This window comes from Megalobrama amblycephala, linkage group LG16 (genome assembly GCF_018812025.1).
Source record: "Megalobrama amblycephala isolate DHTTF-2021 linkage group LG16, ASM1881202v1, whole genome shotgun sequence".
NCBI classification, from domain to species: Eukaryota; Metazoa; Chordata; class Actinopteri; order Cypriniformes; family Xenocyprididae; genus Megalobrama; species Megalobrama amblycephala.
Genome location: NC_063059.1, coordinates 39,326,664 through 39,347,243, shown reverse-complemented (window position 1 = coordinate 39,347,243; position 20,580 = coordinate 39,326,664). Strand labels below are relative to the sequence as shown.

Sequence of the window (20,580 nt, the reverse complement as noted above, 5' to 3'; positions counted from 1 at the left end):
AGTCAGCATGTCATGATCTATTACTCATTATCATCAGTCTCAATATGATTAGTTTAGATTTAAGAAAAACATCTCAGTTCCTCTGTCCCGCTTACTGCCGGAGTAAATTTAGATTAGAACAAATGAATCACAGGATCATCAAAAAATGTCTCAGGGTTAATAGTTCAGATTACTCAATAGGTTAAAACAACCTCTCAAAGACTATTTTTTATCCCCAGAAGGATGCCGTCTAGCCAGCACAGCAGAATGTTTCTGAATCACAACACTCAGTCCTAGTGACTGTTTCTCTATTTCTAAGTTAGATTATTATTATTATTAGGCCTGTAGAAGAAAAGAAATGTTAGTTCATTATTAATTAGTTCAAAAATTCCATCACACCGTCAAATTCTGTTCCCCCCATGTTTTTTACACAAGGAGGTTCTAATATTTATCAAACTTATGCTGGTTAATCTCCCCATCCACACACAGAATAGAATCAGCATCGTTTAAGCCACTACATCGACATCTCTTATCAAACTCACACTGGTTGGTTGGTGCCGGTGGCCTAGTGGGCAGCATGTTGACATATAACACCTTTGTGCTTTGGGTGACCCAAGTTCAAGTCCCTGCTTGAGGACTTTTCCTTATCCCGTCCCTTTCTCTCTCTCCAACTTCCCTTTCTGTCTACATCATGTCTTATCATATTAATATGCTCCATTAACACTCAGATTAGAATCATATTTTAACTCACTATATCGACATCTCTAGTCATATGGGTGGGGGAACGGATTCTGACAGCTGGATTGTTTGCCGTCGAATTCTGTTCCCCCCATGGTTCTTACACAGTGAGGTTCTAATATTTAACAAACTCACACTGGATAGTTGGCACTAGTGGACAGTGTGTCAACATATGACACCTCCGTGCTTTGGGTGACCTGATTTCAAGTCCCGGCTTGAGTCCCTTCCTGATCCCTTCTCTTTCTCTCTCTCCCACTTCCCTTTCTATCTACATCATGTCCTACCATATTAAAAGCCAAAAACGCCAAAATTACATTTTTAAACTGTTGGTTATGCTCCATTAACACACAGATTAGAATCATCATATTTTAAGTATTTGTCAGTTTTATTGCGAGTGCAGCTCGCTTGCAGAGACTCTGTCCACACGCTCTTCTGATTGTCTGTGACTTGAGACTGATTTTGTCGCCTTGAATCTTATCGCATCTGATTTGAGGTTTAATGATTTCACAATGAATTCATGTAGTACAGTATTTGCATCAATTTTAATGATTTTACGTGTGTATGTAAGAATAGTTTTACAAATAATTCTCTGAAATGTGACAATTTATGCAAGATTTACAAGCAAAAAACATTGCTTTCATAATTTACACTGTAAATCAACACAAATGGTCAACTTTATGACATCGTAAAGTACACTTTATCACATATAACACTATAAAACATGTAAAATGTGTCAGTTGCAGTTGCCTATTGGTTCTAGACAATAACATTACAGTCAATCTCAAGTGAATAAGATTATGTAGTAAAGTAAGGCAATTAATGCCGTCCCTGCAAATTGTCCACAGCAAATCTCTTTGGATGAAAGACATCTGCTCAATATCGACAATATTATCTGCTCGCTTGTGAGAGCCAGATCTGCACGTCAGGTCCCTTATAGATGCTGCGTTTGATAAAACACTGACATATTAACTAACTCATTTGCTTACATGATGTAGTCATGCATCCATAGCGGGTTTTGAAAGCAGAAGGAAGGCCGTCTAGCCGAAGACAGGCTTTAGCGTCCCGGCAGCTGCATTGACGGTGAAGGCAGCGATGCTGATTTGGCGTTTCACCTCGTCCCAGGCCTTCTGCGGGTCTGCCACATTCTCAATATCAAACAAAGCATCATAAATGCCTGGGAAAGACTCGCCTGCGTATTTATTGTGACTGCTGGGCGCAAAAATGATATGCCTGGAAGAGACGAGAGAGAAAAAGACAAACATACTGTTTGTGCATGTACAAAAACATCCTAATCAGACATGGGTAATACTTAAACTGATCCAAAAAACACTGTTGAGTGGTTATTACCTTCTTAAAGGAAGTACTGGTAGTGCTAAATTTGGCATTTGACAGTGAATTGTGGGTAGGAGCAAAGTATAGCAAGAAAAAGCTGTGGTTGTTTCTGTTTATTTAAACCACTAATCTCTTAAACTTGAGTTATTGAACTTCACATTACATCGTTTGACAGATTGTGCTTACCTGTAAAATGGTCTTCCAGGTAAACCCAACGGATCAATGAAAGCTCTCTCTAAATACATCAGCTGATCATTTACCATCCGCACATCCAGAGCGCTAAGAGACAGATAATGATAAGGTAAACAGGTGTAAGCAACAGGTATAATGTGTATTGACATGTGACTCAGGAGCACATGTCATCCTCTAAAGGTCATGAAGACTCTATAATAGCAGCACTATAACACAATTCCTAACCTATGAGTACATTCAAACCTAGCATTTGAGTGCCTAAGATGGTACTGTGGTTTTGTCATTCGTACTTAGAGGTGTCGATCTGATCAAGACGCTGATGGAAGTCCTGCGCTGCGACCGTGAAGTTCTCAACTGCAGAGAAGAGAGAATCTAGAAACATAGATGATAAAAAAATCAAGAGCTTTGCATTTGAAATGAAAATAATCGCATGTGGAGAGGTGGAATGCATCCCAATTCTTATACTTGTATCTATAGGCACACTATTTTTACATGCTAAAGGTTCCAAAATGGTGTTTTTGCAGCAATTGGCAAAGACAGAAGAACCATTTTTGGTTTCTCAAAAGAAACTTTCAGTGATCTGTTCTTAAAGTGGACCTATTGTGCCCTCTTTCAAAGTCTTGGTTTTGTTTTTGGGCTCTACAAGAACAAGTTTTCATGCTTGAATGTTCAAAAAGCATTATTTTTCCCATATTCTCCATTGTTGCAGTTCCTCTCTTCCCAGTCTGTCAGTAACACTCTGTTTAGTTTCTGTCTCTCTGAAAAGCACAATGTGCTGGAGGCGACTTTTTCTAAGTTTGCAGAGCTTTTTCATGCTCAAACAGCAACATTACAGACTAAAGAAAGATGAACATGGAAAAAAGCATAATAGGTCCCCTTTAAAAGAACCATTTTTTCTTAGTGTGAATAACATTTTAACTAATTGAAGAAACTTTTTCCACTATAAAGAACTTTTTGTGTTAAGGACATTAAAGGTTCTTCATGGAATAAAGAATCTTGATTTGAACATAGTAAATGGTGGATAGAATGTGTACCGAATGAGATGCCGTACTGCTCCAAGGCAGCAGGATGCTTCATTGCTAGCTGGTGAATGCTGTTGGCGTATCTGTTGACAGACGAGGCGTATTCTGTACAGTCCAGAGGTAAGATCGGAGAATCAGCCAAACTGAAGATCAGTCCACCTCGAACACGGGCCACCGCCTCCAGCCTGCGGAAACTCGGATCGTAGAAGCGCTCCACGATCTCATAGGTCTCATACACGCTGTGGTAAACGGGGTAGCTGCTGTAGCGCTCGGTTTTCTGGGAAAGAGAGTGGAAAATGTTGGTACAAAACAAAAAAAGTGTATACATTTAATGTTTTCTTATTTTTTTTTTTTTTTTAAATTTTGCATAAATGCAAAAAAACCAAACAAGCATTCACACTGTAAAACACACTCACCCGGTTTTTGGTGTATCTCGCCCTTCCAGATGCAATCCCTAATCTGATGAAATATGCTTCAAAATCACTACCAGAGCCCAGTTTATTGATCCTAGAGGGAGAACACACACATCTGAGACACATGTCATGGATCTCAACAATCTATAATCAATCAGATGTTCTTATAGATCATTATGATCATCCGGCACTTCATTACCATGGTGCATCTCTTTCTGTCCAGTTGTCTCGTTTGTGCCAGCTCTCGTACAGACTCATGCCCTCCTCGCCTTCCTCTGGACTCGAAACCTTCAGAAACATGTTATTAACATCACTTGCAGATAGATAGATAGATAGATGAACGTCAAAACTGAATCTCACCTTCTTGGTGATGTCATAAACAAGAGTGTGTAGGGAGGGGGTGCAGTCGACTCTCAGTGTGTACATACCTACACACACACACACACACACACACACACACACACACACACACAGAGTAATTATTACAGATGAGATCAACACTGCTTTTACAGAACAGATATACTCTTATAATGGTGTGTGTGTGTGTGACTAACCCTCAATAGCAGAGTCTGCATTAATGTAGGCCACGGCTCGCTCCTGCAGGACTCTGGCATTCTCCTGCAAACACACAAGAGCAAGAACATGACACCTTCACCAGACTGTGAGATACAGGGAGGATCGAGGCATGCCATCATTCATTCATCAATCATACAGATAATTAGATAGAGTATGTGTATTTGGCGTGCTGTCCGAGGGGAGACTCCCGAACCCAGAGTACTCCCCGTATCCTTGGCTGGGAATAGGAACTAGCTGAGAGCGAAGAGCCAGGAGACGGAGGGATGCAGAAAAGACTGTCGAGGAACGAAGGTGAGTCGGCTATATATACAGGTCTCCAATCACAGATAGATTATTTGAACGTTCTCCTCCTGAACTTTGTGAATAAAACCTTATTCAATGAAGTATTCATTCATTTGTTCATTCATTCATTCATTTATTCAATGATTCACTGATTCTTTTGTTCAATCAATTTGAAATTGACTGAATGAATTTGTTATTTCAACCAAGAAATTATTAATTTGTTAATTGATTCAGTGGTTCATTCATTCAACTGTTCATTCATGCATTTTTTAATTCATTAATTCATGCATTTTTTAAATTAATTCATCCATTTTTCATGCATTAATTCATGCATTTTTAATGCATTCATTCACACATTTAATTCATACATTTTCGTTCAATAAATCATGCATTTTTTGTGCATTAATTCATGCATTTTTAATTAATTAATTCATGCACTTTTTCATGCATTAGTGCATGCATTTTAATTAATTAATTAATACATTATTTTTTTCATGCATTAATTCATGCATTTTTAATTAATTAATTCATGCATTTTTTTCATGCATTTTTAAATTAATTAATTCATGCATTTTTTCCTGCATTAATTCATGCATTTTTTTGTTCATTAATTCATGGATTTTTAAATAATTCATGCATTTTTTTGTGCATTAATTCATGCATTTTTTCGTTCATTAATTAATGCATTTTTAACTAACTAATTAATGCATTTTTTCATGCATTAATTTGTGCATTTTTAATTATCTAATTTGTGCATTTTTAATTATTTAATTCATGCATTTTTTCATGCAATAATTAATGCTTTTTTCATTCATTAATTCATGCATTTTTAATTAATTAATTAATGCATTTTTTCATGCATTTTTTTCATGCATTAATTCGTTGTTTTTTTAATTATTTAATTTGTGCATTAATTCAAGCATTTTCTCATGCATTAAATCATGCTTTTTTAATCAATTCATGCATTTTTTCATGCATTAATTCATGCATTTTTTCATGCATTAATTCATGCATTTTTTCATGCATTGAATCATGCATTTTTAATTAATTAATTCATGAATTTTTTCATTCATTAATTCATGCATTTTTTCGTACATTAAATCATGCATTTTTAATTAATTCACGCATTTTTCGTTCATTAATTCATGCATTTTTTCATTAAGATGCATTTTTAATTAATTCATGCATTTTTTCGATCATTAATTCACACATTTTTTCATGCATGAATTCATGCATTTTTTGTACATTAGTTTGTGCATTTTTAATTATTTAATTTATGCATTTTTTCGTGCATTAATTCATGCATTTCTTATATTCGTTAATTCATGCATTTTTTAATTCATTAATTCATGCATTTTTTACATTCATTAATTCATGCATTTTTTTGTTCATTAATTTATTAATTAAAGGTGCTCTAAGTGATGTCACACGTTTTTAGGCCAAAACATTTTTTGTCACATACAGCAAACATCTCCTCACTATCCGCAAGCTGCCTGTCCCCTGAACACACTGTAAAAAACGCGGTCTCTGTAGTCGCCACAAGCTCCAAAAACGGAAATAAAAAAACTGGTGCAGCCTGGACCACAAAACATAATAAACATGCTCCAGCCAATAACCGACAAGAATGATTTTAAATGGGCGTTCATGATTGTTTCAGGAAGCACGGAGGGGAGGGGGAGGAGGAGGAGGAGGGAGGGTCTAGCTAGCCTCTGTTTTGTTTGACAACACTTCGAACGTCAACAGGCAGTTACTCCACCCAGGATCACTTAGAGCACCTTTAATGCATTTTTGCATTCAATCATTCATTCATTCATTCATTCAATAATTTCTCATGTGCATTCATGTATTCAATCATTCATTTGTTCCTTCTTTCATTGATTTATTCGTACCTCTGCCCATTCCGTGGATCCCTGCAGACCAAACTCTTCTGCATCCCAACTGGCAAATATCAGTGTTCTCCTCGGCCTCCAGCCTGAAACACACATACAGCACAACACATGATCATTTTAATTACAAAAAGAAGCTAAGAACAAAAAAAGTGTCCTGTTTGAATGAGAATTTAACTAGACGATGAGATGATACACACCTTTCTTCAAGAGTTTTCCAGCTGCTCTCACGTTCTCGTGCACCACAGCAGCTCCTGACACGGGATCAATCCCTCCGAACACCCACGCGTCACGATGGCCGCCCAGAATGATGTACCTGTCTGAACACACGGAACCAAACTCAACTAGATAGTATAAAATAAAGCTACACAAACTCTCAAACAGAGTAACTCAACTCCAAAAACAACCCCCAAAATAAAGCCAGATCACGTCAGTAGTGTAATGTCACCTGGCTCCACGGCTCCTCGGATCCAGCCAATCACATTGTAAATACGGGTCACCTGATTGTTGGTGTGGATGTTCATACGTACTTTACTAAAATATCACAAAAGACAAAACACTGCTTTATTCAGTAAAAATGGTAAATAAACAGTGACAGCTTCAGTATTTTACATTATAAAATATGTTCACACCAAGAACGAAAACGACAAATATATAGATCTAAAAATCATTCTAAACATAAAAGAATAGCAGAGTCCACACCACAACAGCACAGAGAAACGATAATAACTGGAATCACTTTCAGAACTCATTTTTCCAGCTGATGAACAATAAAAACATTGAGAGCCAATCAGAATCCATCCTGCTTTAACATACTCAAGCATTTAAAGCAACAGACGACAAAACTTCAGCGCGCTTAGAATAAACAGAACAATATCATCCGCTGGTGTGATGCTAATATAGCTATCTTTATAGTGACCGTTCTTGGTGTGAACGGGCCTTAATGCATGAACTGATACAAATGTGTACATTAAATGCAACATAAGTTGCTTTGGATAAAAGAATCCACCAAATGCATACATAGAAATGCATGCTTCATTATGCTATTTAACCTGCTGACTCTCTCTCTGTGTGTGTGTGTGTGTGTGTGTGTGTGTGTGTGTGTGTGTGTGTGTGTGTGTGAGATGGGCTCACCAAACACAAGGCCATTGTGTAAACTGGCAGACCTCCAGAGTTCATTACAGAAAAACAACAGAGCCACAGAAGTGTGTGTGATGTGTGAATCTTTATGTGTGTGTGCTGTGAGAATCAAACGCGTCGTCTCTGCCCCTCTGCTGAGTCCACAAACCCCTCCGTACTGCTGACATCATGCATTAAAATGAGTTAACAATTACCAGGAGCGACCGAACATGTGCATGTGAGCTGATTAAGACTGTCTAAAGTTTAAGTCCCACTTCAGAAGAGCAAGGATCATAGGTTGTGGGGTTAAAAGTCGGGGATTTAATGTTTAATGTTCAGGTTGAGGTTTTGACTTCGGTTTAGAATAGTTGACTGTCTGACTGACTACTAGAGTGAACATAATCACAGTTTACTTCTTTAAAGAGGACCTATTAATGCCCATTTCACAAGATTTAATATAAGTCTCTCATGTCCCAGCATGTGTCTGTGAAGTTTCAGCTCAAAATACCCCACAGATCATTTATTATAGCTTGTCAAATTTGCCCCAATTTGGGTGTGAGCAAAAACACGCCGTTTTTGTGTGTGTCCCTTTAAATGCAAATGAGCTGCTGCTCCAGAAGAGGGCGGAGCTTTAACAGCTCAACAACAACAAAGCTGGAGAATCTCACGCAGCCAAAATGAGGATTGTCAGTAACGGTGTTCAGCCTTACATTGTTCAAACCGGAGTCGACACTGATGGAGAGATTCAGGAAGAAGTTATAACTTTTAGAATGAAACTGGACGAGTTAAAGAGTTTTTTGGATACTTCTTTTTTTCACTCCATAAATCAGAAAATACTAAAAAAGTGAAACATTCACCATGTTTTTAAGAAGTAAAACTATATAAATCAGGTGAATGATATATGAACAAACTATAAAACCCGTCAGAATATAGACAGGAATAAAACGGTAAAGTATGGTGTAAAGCTGCTGAAGTGGAGATTTCTGACTCTCAGCCTTTAAAGATGTATTGTAATTGAAATCTAACACTTCAAAAGATGTCATGGAAGCAAAATATCCCAAAATCTCAAAGCCAGTGCATGACAAACACTGCCTGTGGTGTCCTGCTTTAAATGATAAAATGGAGAGATTTTATTGTGGATTTACAGGAAGGAAATTCACATACTTCTGATTAAAACCGTCCATGAATCCCGGTCCAAGTCGGTACGAGACGTTAAGTGCACCCTTCCAGTTATCCGGCGGAAGAGGCCCTCCCATATGCCTACAGGAAGTGACATCATATATAAGTGACATCATACTTCAGGTGAAGTGAAAAAAACAAAATGTAAACAATATTGCAATTTTAAATAAATGAAACAAGCATGTGATCAGCTTAGGACAAAAAAGAAGGAAAAACTGATTCCTCATTCAATATGACTACTAAATAATAATAATAATTAAATGTTATTATTTTTCAAAATAATAATATTGTATTTTATTATTTTTTAAACTAGAAAAATGAAGCAAATCAATAATATATACATATTACTAAGGCAACAATACTATTGTACTGTAAAATAATATTTAACATTTAAAATACTTAAATATCATATTATTCAATCAATAAAACAACAATGTGACCAGCTTAGATCAAAAAAAGAAGGAAAAACTGTTTTCCCCACTCACTACGACTATCATGTAATAATAATAATCATTATTAAATTATTAAATATTATTATTATTCAAAATAATCATTTTGTTTTATTATTATTTAAATTATAAAAATTAAACAAATTGATAAATATATTACTATTGCAATAATACTATTGTACTGTAAAATAAAAATGAGTATTTTAAATGTTATTTAAATATCATATAATTCAATCAATATAACAAGAATGTGATCAGCCTAGCACAAAAAAGAAGGAAAAACGGAGTTCCCCACTCAATATGACTATCAAATAATAATAATAATAATAATAATAATAATAATAATAATTCATTATTATTCAAAACATATGTTTTAATTTTATTATTATTTAAATATAAAAATTAAACAAAACAATAATGAAATGTATTACTATATGGTACATATTGATACTGTAATGCTGCGTTCACACCAAACGCGAATAGAGCGTCAAATTCGCGTCTACCGCGTCTAGTTTGCCGCTTGAACATTTTGAATGCATTCGCGCGTCTAGAGCGAAATAGACGCGCGTAAAAAACAAGCGTTTGAAGCGAAATTGACGCGCGTCCGAGGCGAAATCCGCTTCTTGTGGGAGGGGCAAGTGCTAGGCGGTTGTCTGTTTGCAAGATGGCTGATGTTGATCGTGCGTTCATCGAGAGAGCTACCGCTTTGTATTCGCGGGTCAATAAACGTGTACGTGACTCAAAAGTGAAATGTGTATTTACAACTTACCAGGTTGCCCAATCTCCTCGCCGACACTCTTCCAAGCGAGGTCCTTTTTATTCCTGTCTCTATAGAAGTATGAACTTGTGTCATAAATCTCTGGGTGACTGCTCACTGATAATATCAGTCGTTCCTCCATTTTGAATGAGCGACTCCGGGCGGGCCTGCCGCCACAGCAGCAAGCAGGCTCCTGATTGGTTAACGCGGCGCGAATTTACGCCAAAGTTCAAAATTTTCAACTCGGGCGAATTCGCGTCAAGCGCGTAAATGCACAAAAAGCACCATTCGCGCGTAACGCGCGTATCGCGCGAAACGCTCAATTCGCGTAATTCGCGCGAACTAGACGCGCGAATGAGGCGAATTCGCGTCTTCCGCGCCGCGCTAAACGCCTCATTCGCGCCGCGAGACCTCCAGACGCGCGTAAACGCGTCTTTACATTGACTTAACATTGAAATCATTCGCGCCAGACGCTCTATTCGCGTTTGGTGTGAACACAGCATAAAACAAACAAGAGTATTTTCAATAATATTAATAATAATATTTATGTCTTAATTCCAATTTGTTGGACTCAATGGTACATGTTTTCAGCAGTGTCCGACTCACTGCAGCAGGTGAACGGCATCATGATAGCCAATGGGATGCACTGGAATCCTGGGAAGCCCCACTGCGTCCTCCAGGCTGGACCTGTAGGTGTATTCTATACGAGACATTTAAAGCCACCGTTAAATTCATTTGTCTCGTAATCTTTAATTAAAATAACGTCCCACTCTCTCTTGCAGCTCATCTCTTCTCTTCTCTGATGATGTGTTTACTGGCAACCTGTCACTCACATGAGATCCACCAATAGCAAACCACAACCATCCAATCAATTCCCCACAGGACAAAATCAAGCCCCGCCCTACATTTGCTTCTTGTTTGAGAAGCCGTTTCATCCGGATATGTCACAATAGAGAAGAAAATACTATCACAACTAAGAGACTGCAATCTCACAGAGAACCTCTTTCGCACCTTTCGCAGGATAGCCAGGTGTGAGCGGGTCTCCCGCCCCATTAAGATTCAGGACATTCCCCCTCTGAGCGCCTCCTCCTGGCAGGTTCCAGCCTTTGGGATACGGCTCAACGCCCTCCGCGCAGTAATCCGCAGGGTCCGAGAACAGCACGATCCCTTTAGCTCCGGCTAACATCGCATTCTTCACCTGCAAACGCGCGCACAGAGGAATAGTTCACTCCAACGTCATTCCAAGACCATAGTATTTTCTTTATTACGTGAGGCATAAAATAACACATTCAAACTACTTTTAAACTCTACCTTGTTCCCACGGAAGATTTTGCCGTATCTAGCGATGATGATTTTTCCCGTACAGTTTATTCCCAACTCTCTCTCCAGCTTAAAGAAATCCTCCGTCCGTCCGTAATTAACATACACCAGCTCATCCTACAGTTCACAAACATCAGGTTAATGCTGGAGAATCCCATTTTACTTCCGTAAAGTTGCAATAAACTACCATTCAAAAGTTTTTGGGTTGGTAAGACTTTTAATGTTATGCTCATTTATTTGATCAAAAATACAGTAAAAACTGTAATATTGTGAAATATTATTAAAATAGCTGTTGTCTATGTGAATATATAGTAAAGTGTAATTTATTCCTGTGATCAAAGCTGAATTTTCAGCATCGTTACTCCAGTCTTCAGTGTCACATGATCCTTCAGAAATCATTCTAATATGATGATTTGCTGCTCAAGAAACATTTCTGATTATTATCAGTGTTGAAAACAGTTGTTCTGCTTTATGCATCCTTGCTGAATATAAGTATTGATTCTTTTGAATAGCATTATTTGTTTGATGAAACATTATGAAAACCCCTTTATTTTATTTTGAATACGATGCAGTGATTAATCAAGCACAATATGACCAGAATCATGCATTGAGACAATAAACAGGGTTTTGAGTTCATGTTGATTTTAAATTTGGCTATGTGTGCCTCACCTCTGGTTGACCTTTAGCAGAGAAAGCACTATAAGGAGGGACGATATCGGTCACATCTTCATAACCTTCAGGGATCGGCTCAGCCAGAGAGGTGCTAAAGATCTGAGAGAGAAAGAGACACAGATGTACTATTGCTTGAATTATGCACTGTAATCACAATAAAACATCAACCGACAGAATCATGGACTTTAACCTGTCACCATCGCAACCAAGCTGGAGACGTTACTCACAGCCTCACTTGTGATGAGATAAATGACCTTAAAAACACACTGATTTCATAAGAGAAAGAACAGAGCAGGGCAAATTTGACAAGCTATAATAAATTATCTGTGGGGTATTTTGAGCTGAAACTTCACAGACACATTCTGGGGACACCAGAGACTTATATTACATCTTGTGAAAGCGGCATTATAGGTCCCCTTTAAACTTAAAACATGTTGTTTTATACATATAATGAACATTTGTAAATGAGTAGATATTGTTATCGTGGGAACTTCAAAATACCGTGAATAATTATTACAAATTATTAACATTTTTATAATACATTTTAAGAATACTTTCCCCATCAACCGTATAAAATGCACAACACCGCTGTATTCTGTGTCATAGGGACACGCACTCAGATGTAAACAAGCCCAGTGTGCATGAGAAGCACATGGCGGAATGAGTAAAGGAGACACGCAGAAATGCAGCGGTTACCCCGGAAACCTCCTAAAAAAAGCAGCTGCGCTCCTGAACATTAATTAAAATGCTTCAAATAGTCAGTCAGTTTTTTTCTATTCGCAATGTTGTTCATCACATTACCAAATACTTAATACTTATAGACTTAATAGGCTATTTATTTTCAAACTTAATCATTTTTATATTTGGACTACAACATGCCCTAATGATTGGAAATGTTCTGATTATTTGTTATTGTTCAGTAACACTTAGTGACATAAGGCTTCATTAGTTAACATGTTAAATCATTATTACCAAACTGGCAATGAAAAATACTAATAAGCATTTATTAATCTTAGTTAATGTTAATTTCTTAGTTTAATAACACTACTAAAATAAAGTTTTAACTTCTATTTAATGGACCTGAGCTAAAACTAACAATGATCAGTTGTATTTTTTAACTAACATTAACAAAAAATAATACCTTCTGTAACAAATGTAGCTATTGCTCATTCTTAATCTAAGTTAATGCAATAACTAATGTTAAATAATGAGACCTTATTGTAAAGTGTCACCATTTATAATTCTTTTGCACTTTAATCTGTTTGAAACATTTTACTTTAGAGTTTTTTTGTGTATTGTATTTAATTGTTCTTTTTGTTATAAGAAAAATAGTTCTTAAAACTATTATACTATGTATTCTTTAACACTTTTTTGCAACTTATTTCAATATCGTGATAATACCGTATACCGTGATAAAAGCTTCAGCAATTATCGCAACATGAAAATTTCATACCGTCACATGCCTAATAGTAGTAGTAGTCATCTGGTTTATTAGAAGCAGAGACCGTTCTTTGTTAGAAGTAAGAAGAAACCTCATTGCTTGACTGGCTACTCTCTGCTGCTGTCTCAGACAACGACATCTTTGTCCTGTGCCGGCCACCGTAGCTTCTCTATGTGCTTCGAAAGGGAGTGGTGGACTGAAAAATTTGCAACCTCACCCCTAGATGCAGCTAAAATGTACACACTGCACCTTTAAAAGAAGTGCACGTGGGCTTGCAAACCAAGTGCAATTCAAAGAACAAGAAAACTTTGAGCATGGTCAACTGATATGGGTTTCGCGATATTTATTTTGCAATTATATAATTTTGCAATGTCCGTTGCAATATCTTAGAGGGAAGCGTGTCATATTAAATTGGCAAATGAGATGTACATAAACTGCTCAAAATGTAACACTTTTTGAGCATGTCACATTTTATGCAATACTCACTGAATAATCCTGAAACACATCAGTCTGTCACTAATAATTTCAGATTCTCTCAAAAGAAGCCCTGTTTGAGTGTGTTTGGGGTCTGTTTGTCAGCATGTACCTCATTGCCCTGGTGGTCCACTATTGAGATGTAGTTGGGACTTGTTTTATTTGGGTATGACAGCAACACGTCGTACGGAACCAGCTCTACCGAGTCCAGCCCAAACTCCATCCACTCCGCTCCAATCCGCTCCGCCAGCTCCAGATTCTGCTGCGTTCCTGCCAGGTGCGGCAGCCTTGTGAACTTCCTGTTCAGGTGACAAACTTGAATTATGAGAGACATAATCTGGACTGTCTCTAGATCTTAAAATAATTTCTATATGGGAAAGACAGGTTAGCAGGCTGTATGTTTTGGACAGATGTTCACTTCAATAATATCAGGACTAGTTTATTTGAGGGCACCTGAGATGGTGTTTAATATTCTCTGCTCGCATCTCATCCAGAAAGTCGCGCAGGAAGCTTTTTGTTGCATGTCCATGATTGACAGAAGTAGGTCGAGCAAACCAGCCTGAGAACAGCAGTTATGAGAAATAGACATCTGTTACACCCAAACCATGTCTGATAAATATTGATTTGTCAGAATACTGATTCATCGGTTTAATGCGCATAGATGAATTCTGACCTAAATGAATCAGCTCAAGGACAAATATCACAAATGCAATAACGTATCATTGAAAGCAGCAATAAACATAAAGTGATCAAAACATTCAGGGTTTACATATCATTTAACAAATGGATTTCTATGACTTTTTCAGCATTTTTAAGAAAGAATCTAACTCACAAAGAGCAATTTCTAGCTAATGCAATATTTAAAGCTGAACATAATTACACACACACACACAAAAATGCATTCAGAAATAAATATGCATCACTGGTTTATATTTCCATGACTTTTCCAGATCTTCTTTTTAAAAAATGTTTAAATTCTATGATGTTTCCAGGTTGAAAACCCCTGAAAAATGTCCAAGACTAAACATATATCCAAAATAAAAGGATTTTATGATCTCTTTGATCTCGATATAATCACACCTGTCCTAAAGGCATTCAAGATCTGTGGAATGCAGCGCAGGACATCAGGACAGGTGAGACCAACAGGTATCAAACACCTGCTTTTGAGTTTCACCATAAGCAAAGAAGAGTAAATAAATATGAGTTGTAAATTCTAAAAAAAACCCTAATATTAGGCAAATTTGTGTCAACATGTTCGTACTATCTTCTGGCAAAATTATGCAAAGTAGACAGTCTAAAGCAACCTGTTTCGCGACAGGCATTGCATATAATAAAAAAAATACTTATAAAGGTAAAGAAACTCACCAATAATAAAGCCAACCAAGAAGAAAGCTGTAATAACCGTTAACCGGCAGACCCAGCTGATTATTTTATCCTCACTTCCCATTTGACTAAACGCCGCACATATCTCGTTGAAAGTTGCAGAACTAGAACTACGAGGAGAGCGATGTGTGTAGGCGGGTCTTGGTTGGCTTGCGTTGAAAATTCATTGCAGCGAATCGGTTCCTTTGAGTGAAAACGACTCACCAACTCGCTTGATTCATCGTCGAAGTCACCGCGCAGCATTTTACCAGTTAAATGTTTGTTTAAACTTCACCGCTGAAAATAAACTACTTAAACTAGCCTAAAAAGCTCAAGCTGAAGTTTGTTCTCCCAATATAACCAGCTAAAAAGGTCCCATCAAACTACCCCGACCATTTTAAAGCCAGATTAGTGATTAGCACACCACTTTAGGCTAATCAGCTTGTTGTTTTCAGTATAGGGGCTATTTTTTCCACACTTAATCACTTCGATTCAATTACATTAGTTGTTTCAGATTGTATACTTGTATTATTCTAACACAGGGTACTTATACAGGGGGTGAAAACTTTTGAATTCAAATATCAAGGTAAATTGTACTTAATTTTTCTGCCGGGAAACATGCAAGTATCTTCTATTGGTTCCAAAGGGCAGTACTAAATGAAAAACAAAGATATTTAAACAAAATAAGAAAAATTGTGACATCTTCAACCTGTGATCATCCAGGTAACCACACACAGTATTGAGAATCAATGGTTCACATAGGCCTACTTATGAATGGGGTTATTTTAATAAATTCAGCTATTGTTTTGTCTTGTGAACTAAATGCAAACATCTTTTATGTAAATTATCTTACTCAGGACAGTACTAAACAAAAAATAACATGCATTTTTTTTATTATCCCTCTTATTTTATTAAAATAATTCTCATTTTCACAGATTCTGCAAGGGGTTCACATACTTTTTCATGCCACTGTACTCTCAAAGTTTGTTTTGGCTCCAACGAATCATCAAAATGAAGCGATTCTGAAGAACAATTCTTTAGAATGAGTCGGACATCGACCGGTTAAGCGTTCAATAGTTCACGACTTGCAAACGTACGCAGAAATGTGGTTCAAGCACATATTGACCCAGTTTCAAATAAGCACGAAAAATGTTAATCAAAGCAAGGAGTAAGTTAATTCGTTTTTAGTCGTTTGGACAGCTGATTTATTAGCCGGCGCGCCCCAGCTGGACCGAAGCTGTGTGAGGAATGCGACGGGATATTTCGACATTATTTCAAGAGAAGCGGGTCGTTGTGTGGGGGTTACTATCAGACTGAGACGCATGATTAGTTTCTTATAACTGGCTGTGTACAAAAGAACTAGAGCGCTGTCTCTCGCTCAGCAATAGATGGCGCTGTTGACTCATGTTTAATTCATGCATCCAGGGGCCAGTTGCATGAACTTAGTCACTAAATTAAAGGGATAGTTCACCCAAAAGTGAAAATTCTGTCATCATTTACTCACCCTCAGGTTGTTCCAAACTTGTATGAATTTATTTGGTCTGTTGAGCACAAATGAAGATATTTTGAAGAAAGTTTGTAACTAGGCTGCTTTGGGGCATTGACTTCCACAGTAGAAAAAAGTTTCCCACATTCTTCAAAATATCTTCCTTTGTTGTTCATCAGAACAAAGAAATTTGTACAGGTTTGGAACAACCTGAGGGTGAGTAACCTAAATGATGACAGAATTTTCATTTTTGGGTGAACTGTCCCTTTAAGGCCGTCTTAAAGTTTGACCAACTATAACCAAGGGGTAATCCGTCTTATTTTTCCAATTCAAATGGTACCAATCTACCTTTTTATGTATCTAACTTTTAAAAAGTTATGGCCAGTCTTAAAGAAAAAATTTAGATGTCTAACTTAAGTCTAAGTAGTTTATGCAACTGGCCACATGGGGTCCTCATGATGTAACCCCTCCAAGAAACAAAAGAAAAAGATTGGGTTCTTTAAAAGTAGGCAGAAATATTCTTATATTCTCTCTCTCTTTCTGTAACATTTTTCAAGCAGCTTTTCAGTAACCTCAAACATTAAAAAAAGTCATAAAAAGTAGTAAACAAAGTCACATGTGCAAATAAAAATAAAAGACTTCAGTGTTTTGTTTAAAACAACGCTGTGCTAGGGGATAAAAATATTATTTTTTATAATAGTTCAAAGAGTGAAGGGTAAATTAACTCAAATTAACTTCTAGAAGGAATTTCATTCATAATTCTATATTATCATTATTAATGCCCTTATGAAAATTAACCATGGGTTTTGCTATACTAACCATGGTATATGTAGTAAAACTGTGTTAATACAAATGGTAATCAATCCGCCAAAAAAAACAAAAAAACATGGTTACTACACTTTTACTATAGTAAAACCATGATTAATTTTTGGATAAATAGGATTTAATAAAACTAGATTTGCTAGTACATCTTAGTTTATCAATTTATTTCAGTGTCGTTATTTTTAAATTGTTTCATAAAAGTTCCTTTCATTAACTTTTGTGTTAATTATTATCAGTGCTGGTTGGTAACTGATTACATGTAAAAAAAAAAAAAAGCGTTAATTGTAATTAGTAATCATAATCAGATTACAGTTACTTTTTTATGGATTACATCAGGCCCGGTACTAGGCTTGCTGGACTGGGGGGGCAATCACAAATTTTGGTAGGGCAGCATTTTCTAGGCTAATATTCATAGCTAACTTATTGTAACTGTTTTTTTGATTCATCAAGAATCGTCTTGTGGCTAACAAATTATAGGCTATAGCCTAATTTGTACTGGCTATTGCTTAGTAGGCTATGTGAATTATTTATGGACATAATCAGGGGTGGAGCCAGACATTGTAAACTTTCGTAGCTTAGCCAAAATCTATATTTGTCCAATGCCATTTTAATTTACTGACATGAAAGGAGCTTTTTTGTAGTATTCTTGGTTAAAGTTCATAAAATGTACATTATTTCCCACTGTAATTAGTAAAACTATGTTTGGTGTAACTCATCTAGGGGGGTCCGGGGGCATACCCCCCCGGAAGAAATTTTTGTATATTTTAAGGTTAAATGCATCAATCTGGTGCACTCTGGAAGCTCAAAACTGAGAGCTTCAACCCATGTACAGAGTGCAAATTGACCAAAGAAACAGCATTGTACCTGTTAATGAAAGATGGCTCAAACATCTTTTTGTTGTGATATAGAGTCTCAGTCTACATTGTATTTTAGGATGCCAAACAATTATTACAATAATATAATAATGTTTTAGGCCTATATAATTATTCTTATGACAGTATTGTAACAAATGCACTCTAAAATAAATTACAATTTTTATTAGTTACTTTACACAACAGGGAAATTACAAAACTTTTGTACTAATTTCTAAGATAAAGCCTTGTGCTTTTATTTTGATCACACAGATCACCAGCTGATCGTGTGAGTAAATGTGCACACTTCTCTTTAAAACACACATCACAGAAACCTCAAACCTGAAAGATTCGGGGCTCCAGCCCCTTTAGCCCACCCCTAACGCCGCCCCTGGACATAATGTACGAATTATTCATTGTTAACGAAATTACTGAGGAAATGTTCACTGACAGCTATCTCAGCATGCAGAAAATATGTTCGGCTGATGCAGATGTGATCCTCATCGTGATATTTTTTAGGCTACTTGCTTGAAGATTAGGTGTACACTGACGTATTTTCTGATTAATGTTCGTTACTTCCCAGTTCGCACATTTTTATGAGATTAAATATCATTATAAGCATAATATTCACTTTTTTTCTGTGAATAAAGTGGCCGATCCTTATTCAATAGATAAGACGTTTTTATGTTTATGTATGCCTATTCATTTTTATTGTTGGCTGCACATTTCTGGGGGGGCACAAGGAAATTCTGGGGGGCAATGCCCCCCCTAGCCCCCCCCTAGACCCGGCCCTGGATTACATGATTACATAATCACTCAATGACAGAAAATTATTCATAATTTTATTATTTTATAATATTTTGTTTTTATTTTCAAATAATTTAATTAATTTTATATCTTTATGATTTAATCAATCATTACCTTTTCATCAACTCACAATCCCCCCGCAGTTCTTTCATTAATCCCAGTTTGGGAAACCCTGGCGTAATGTAATCCTTAAAGGGGAGGACCATTCACTCATCCTCAATTTGTTCCAAACCTGTATGAATTTATTTCTTCTGCTGATCACAAAATATTATGTTTTGAAGAATATGGGTAACCAAACAGTTGTCAGAAAAAAAATACTATGGAAGTCAATGAGGACCAACAAATGTTTGGATACCAACATTCTTCAAAATATCTTCTTTTGTGTTCAGCAGAAGAAATTCATAAAAGTTTGGAACTACTTGAGGATGAGTGAATGATGACAGAATTTTCATTTTTGGGTGAACTAACCCTTTAATATATATATATATATATACAGTACAGTCCAAAAGTTTGGAACCACTAAGATTTTTAATGTTTTTAAAAGAAGTTTCGTCTGCTCACCAAGGCTACATTTATTTAATTAAAAATACAGTAAAAAACAGTAATATTGTGAAATATTATTACAATTTAAAATAACTTTTTCTATTTGAATATATTTGTAAAGTTTAATTTATTCCTGTGATGCAAAGCTGAATTTTCAGCATCATTACTCCAGTCTTCAGTGTCACATGATCCTTCAGAAATCATTCTAATATGCTGATCTGCTGCTCAAGAAACATTTAATGTGTACAATTGTACAAAATATTTGTGTACAATATTTTTTTTCAGGATTATTTGATGAATAGAAAGTTCAAAAGAACAGTGTTTATCTGAAATCTAATCTTTTGTAACATTATAAATGTCTTTACTGCCACTTTTGATTGATTTAATGCATCCTTGCCGAATAAAAGTATTCATTTCTTTAATTTCTTTTCAAAAAAATAAAAATAAAAATTCTTACTGACCCCAAACTTTTGAACGGTAGTGTATAATGCTACAGAAGCTTTGTATTTCAGATAAATGCTGTTCTTTTGAACTTTCTATTCATCAAATAATGCTGAAAAAAGAAGTACACAACTGTTTTCAACATTGAAAATAATCATAAATGTTTATTGAGCAGCAAATCAGCATATTAGAATGATTTCTGAAGGGTCATGTGACACTGAAGACTGGAGTAATGATGCTGAAAATTCAGCTTTGCATCACAGGAATAAATTACTTTGTCAAATATATTTAAATAGTACACAGTTATTTTAAATTGTAATAATATTTCACAATATTACTGTTTTTTACTGTATTTTTAATTAAATAAATGTAGCCTTGGTGAGCAGACGAAACTTCTTTTAAAAACATTAAAAATCTTAGTGGTTCCAAACTTTCGG

At 36.2% G+C, this 20,580-nt stretch overlaps 1 protein-coding gene across 1 annotated transcript; it reads right to left on the bottom strand.

The window, feature by feature from the left end:
• On the bottom strand, positions 1 to 15,719 carry naalad2 (N-acetylated alpha-linked acidic dipeptidase 2). Its single transcript, XM_048160572.1, has 19 exons — positions 15,197 to 15,719; positions 14,285 to 14,390; positions 13,944 to 14,130; positions 11,914 to 12,015; positions 11,236 to 11,361; positions 10,936 to 11,122; positions 10,531 to 10,624; positions 8,704 to 8,799; positions 6,869 to 6,954; positions 6,621 to 6,740; positions 6,424 to 6,506; positions 4,231 to 4,294; positions 4,037 to 4,104; positions 3,876 to 3,964; positions 3,680 to 3,770; positions 3,276 to 3,540; positions 2,532 to 2,613; positions 2,236 to 2,328; positions 1 to 1,947 (listed from the first exon to the last, which is right to left on the bottom strand). Exons 1-19 carry the CDS (start codon positions 15,276 to 15,278, stop codon positions 1,755 to 1,757), a joined length of 2,214 nt encoding a protein of 737 aa, XP_048016529.1. The 5' UTR covers positions 15,279 to 15,719; the 3' UTR covers positions 1 to 1,754.
• Positions 15,720 to 20,580: the final 4,861 nt, after the last annotated feature.